Source organism: Triticum dicoccoides, chromosome 3B, assembly GCF_002162155.2.
Source record: "Triticum dicoccoides isolate Atlit2015 ecotype Zavitan chromosome 3B, WEW_v2.0, whole genome shotgun sequence".
Classification (NCBI taxonomy): domain Eukaryota; kingdom Viridiplantae; phylum Streptophyta; class Magnoliopsida; order Poales; family Poaceae; genus Triticum; species Triticum dicoccoides.
The window spans coordinates 144,827,984-144,832,234 of NC_041385.1; the positions used below are offsets into that span (position 1 = coordinate 144,827,984).

The 4,251-nt window shown below is 43.9% G+C and overlaps 1 protein-coding gene across 1 annotated transcript; it reads left to right on the plus strand.

The window, feature by feature from the left end:
• Nucleotides 1–3,395: 3,395 nt before the first annotated feature.
• On the plus strand, nucleotides 3,396–4,237 carry LOC119275218. The gene is made up of 2 exons (XM_037556026.1): nucleotides 3,396–3,547; nucleotides 3,640–4,237. The coding sequence occupies exons 1-2, from the start codon at nucleotides 3,401–3,403 to the stop codon at nucleotides 4,189–4,191; spliced, it is 699 nt and encodes a 232-aa protein (XP_037411923.1). The 5' UTR covers nucleotides 3,396–3,400; the 3' UTR covers nucleotides 4,192–4,237.
• The last annotated feature ends 14 nt before the right edge of the window (nucleotides 4,238–4,251 follow it).

The following is a 4,251-nucleotide window of genomic DNA, read 5'->3' on the forward strand; positions in this document are numbered from 1 at the left end:
TAATATTCCTACCCATTACAATATGCATGCATCAGTCTAAAACCCAATGGTCACGAAGTAAGGAGCCTGGCCATCTAGGTGTCCCAAAACAGTCGCTACTTGGTCCTAATCATCCAGCCGCAAATGATAACAAGAAAAATAAATATTAATATATGAAAACCATAAAGGTAAGAAACCACCAACATGACACCTCATAATTTCATTTTAAGATGGCCATGACATTATTTTTAGAAAGAAAGGGCTGCACCCCTGTTCCATTTCAAAACGAAACGAAACAACCAGTCCAGAGTATGTTACAGCAGCAAAGCACACGACGGAGAGCAGGCACGCTGCCGTAGTACAGCGTTGAAACAAAGCAACGCGAGTCTAGAGACTAGAAACAAGAAGGAAATTAAAACTGCAAGCGCTAGAGCACAAAAGTACTAATCAACCAAAGAGGGAGCTACAAGCTTCAAAAGCCCAGCGAACATGTCAACATGATCTTTCGCGCCTCAGCCAGGATCCGGCCATAGCAACAGAGGTGGGCTTCTTGCTTTCTCCTCCAGCTTTTCCACTGCCCACTCCAGCTTGCCCCTGGCATCTCCTGAGGAAAGGCACTCCCAGGTAGACAGATTTGTAGCTGTTCTCCTCCAGATAGCCTGCATACCAGGCCAACAAACATTATTGAAAACTATGTCGTTGCGAGTTTTCCAGATCGCCCACAGCCCAGCCGCATGGACTATGTTAATGGCCGCGAACCTATCTCCTCTGAGCCAGTATGAGGAGATAGACATCATATTGATGTCCTCACTCACTCCAGTGATGGCACAGATGGTTCTCCAGAACTCAGCAGCAACCACACAAGCACTGAATAAATGAAAACAGGATTCATGTTCAGAGCAAAACACACAGGTGGGATCCCCCACCTCTTGCCTCTTGCTCAGGTTATCTCTGGTCAGGAGTTTATTATTGACCAAAAGCCAGAGAAAGATCTGAATCCTCGGGGGAATTTTTAAATTCCAAACAGCAGGAGCAGTAGTAGGCAAGACCACTCGGAAATTACTGAACTTGTAGAAGGACTTAACTGTGAACACTTTTTTGGAATTCAGATTCCACACAGGAGAGTCATCCTCATCTACTAACTGAATGGAACTGGCAATTTCTACTAGTTCAAACCAAAGAGCCATCTGCTCATGGGTAAAACATCTTCTAAACATAAGTTTAAGGTTACGGCCGTCCTAAATATTATTAATAGTGACATTATGCTCATTAATCGTATGTAATGATTGCTCATGGCTCTGTCAAGGTACGAGATCGCTTGCATCCAGGAGCACAACCTTTTTGGCATTGTTCTATAGTTGGAAAGCAATCACCTCCTAGGTCGCAGCAGTAAACTGCATTTATCCGTGAGCATGTGCACATTTGGACCTTCTTGTTGTTCATCTGTTCAACTGATCGACCTGTATGCAGACAACAATGTACATGTTAGCTAGCTTTCGTGTTAGTGGTTCTTCGAGGAGGGATCATACTCTATGTAATAATTCTTTATACCCTCACAAATAATAATAATAATAATTTATACAATAAATTTTTTATCATATTCCACATGCTTGTTTCAGTATACTTAGGACCTGTTCGGAGCCACTCCGCTCCACAACTCCGCTCCGGGAGCGGGCGGAGCAGCGCCGAACGGTACAACTCCACGGAGTCGAAAGAGCGGAGCGGAGCGGTTCGCAGTTGAATTTCACGGAGTCGCTGAAACCGAGCTCCCCACCACGACTCCCTCACTTTCCCCCTCCCCAACCTACCGGTTCGATCCAATCTGAGCGAATCCCAGGGTCCTCCCCCGACCATGGAACCCTAGTGTTGCGCCGCCGCTGCCGCAGTTCCCCGGCCACCACTGCAACCTCGCCATCTCCTCGCCCCCCTCGTCATCCCCGGCCAAATTCTCACCCCTGCAACCTCGCCATCTCCTCGCCCCCCTCCTCATCCAAGGCAACTTTCTGTTCGGCGATAACTTTGGGGGCATACGGGTTGTGTGGACCTCTGGCGGCTGAGATCACCAGGGCCTCGTCCTCGTCCCCGGCAGCTCGGATTCGTCGTTTGCAAGGTCGGCACCCACGCCTACGTCACATACAGCAAGGTGAGATCCATATCCCCTCTTCACCTTGTTCCTCTACTGTTCTTGATTCATATTCCTGAATAGTTCCACGTGTTCTTGATTCCTGGTTCTTGATTCCTGTAAGTAGTAGTACTACATGTCTATAATTCCTGCAAGGATTATCTCAGGAAATTGAGAGGAAGGGGATGAATTAGGGGAGTTGGTAGAGAAAGGGGATGAGCGACAGAGAGCATAGAGACAGATAGAGTTTCCTTTTCTAGATAACAAATACACACTGCATGATTATCATGGATGTTGTAAACATATATGTATTGCCTCTGTTTCTTTTATTTGCCTTGACATGGAGGGCGTGAACTAGCTAGCTTGTTAATTGATATTGCTGATTAGTTCTAGGCGTTCTTGATTCCTGATTCTTGATTCCAGTTAGTATTAGTTCTACATGTCAATAATCCCAGCAAGGATTAGTAGTCAAAGTAGTGTGAGACCCTGATTTGGGTCTCACAGATTAATCATAGAAATAGTAGAGAATGAAGAACGGAGAGAACGAGACAAAAAGTGAGATTCAGACGTTTTTCTGCATATCACAATCGCCTCTTCAGTACATAACACACCCTGTAAATAAAACACACGCACATCACTCCCACACACAGTGTACACCTGGTCGTTGATGCTGTGAAAGTAGATACAGAAAGGACTAGTGGATGCCGTAAAGTAGATACAGAAAGTATATACTAGTGATTTACAAATGTAAGAAAAAGTAATCCAGCAAGGACTAGTGAGATCCACGTGACGTCTTGTTGATTAAATTCCCTTTCAATCCATGGATGTTGTAGGAAAGTAGTGCAGAAATACATCTTGAATTGTCTCCTGGCCGTTGGAATGTAATTAGACCATGACCAAATATTGCCTTTGTTTCTTTTATTTGCCCTGATTGACATGGATGGAGTGAAGTAGCTAGTGAACCCCTTCTCTGCCTATAACCTGTAACTATTATTATTCTTTGGACTGAAATATGTTAGTGAACCCCTTCTCTGCCTATAACCATGGTCTTTGCTGGTATGTAACTAGGAGCATGATTGATGATTGTTCATCTATATGTGTTAGATTGTAATGCTTGCAATTAATGTATAATTTTCTTGAAGAATGTCTGCCGATTGGAGTGACGATAACACTACCATCTTGACCGAGCTCTTTGTCCAACAAGTGCGTGCTGGCAATAGGCCAGACAAGCACTTGACTCAAAATGCTTATGAGGAAGTTGCGAAGGATTTTAAAGTCAGAACAGGCCTGGAGTACACCATGCTCCAACTAAAGAACAAGTGGGATAAGTTGAAGACTGATTACAGCAATTTCAGAAAACTCAAATTGAAGGAGACTGGTGGTGGGTGGGACTATGAGAGAAACACCATCAAACAAGATGATGAATGGTGGAAGAAAGCAAAGATAGTGAGTCATGACTTTTCCTATTTGTTCTTATCATATAAGCAATTGTTCCGTGAGTAGTGATGCTAATTAAGCTTTGTTTTGTTGTATTTTAGGACATCCCTGGCTGTGGCAAGTTCCGAAAGCGCGGACTTCGAAATGAGAATAACTTATCTATCATGTTTGCTGACATCACAAGTGATGGTACAGATCACTGGAATCCTGCTTCAGGCACCATTCCCCAATCTAGCAGTGCAACTTCAGTTTTCAATGTGGACGACATACAAGATGTTGATCTGGAGGAGACCCAAACAGGTGAGTCACATGTCGATGGAAAAGGGAAGAGACTTGGCAGGTATGTGGATGGCAATAACAAGAAGCCAAAGACATCTCTTGTTATACAAGAACAGATAACCAGGGTTGGAGATATAGCAGAGAGGACCCAATCCAGCTTTGAGTCATACATGAAGAAAGAAGAGAGTTCATCGATTACTTCTGTGATGGATCTGGTTGTTGAGTGTGGTGCAATAGTAGGCAGTGATGAATATTTCATTGCTAGTGAACTATTTGTGAAGCGAGAGCAGAGAGAGATGTTCCTGCATATGACTGAAAGTGCTGCTCGTTTAGATTGGTTGCGTAGGAAATACAACAGCAAGTATGGGCATTAGATGCTACTGCTGTTGTTTTTGCCTATTGGGATGTAATACTAATTTAAAGTTTGAACTTAG

What these genes read in the sequence shown, in the direction of transcription:
- LOC119275218 (XM_037556026.1), top strand. Translation starts at nt 3,401, where the DNA reads ATGCTCCAACTAAAGAACAAGTGGGATAAGTTGAAGACTGATTACAGC. An exon ending in GGTGGAAGAAAGCAAAGATA is followed by an intron (nt 3,548 to 3,639) that starts GTGAGTCATGAC and finishes GTTGTATTTTAG; the next exon opens with GACATCCCTGGCTGTGGCAA.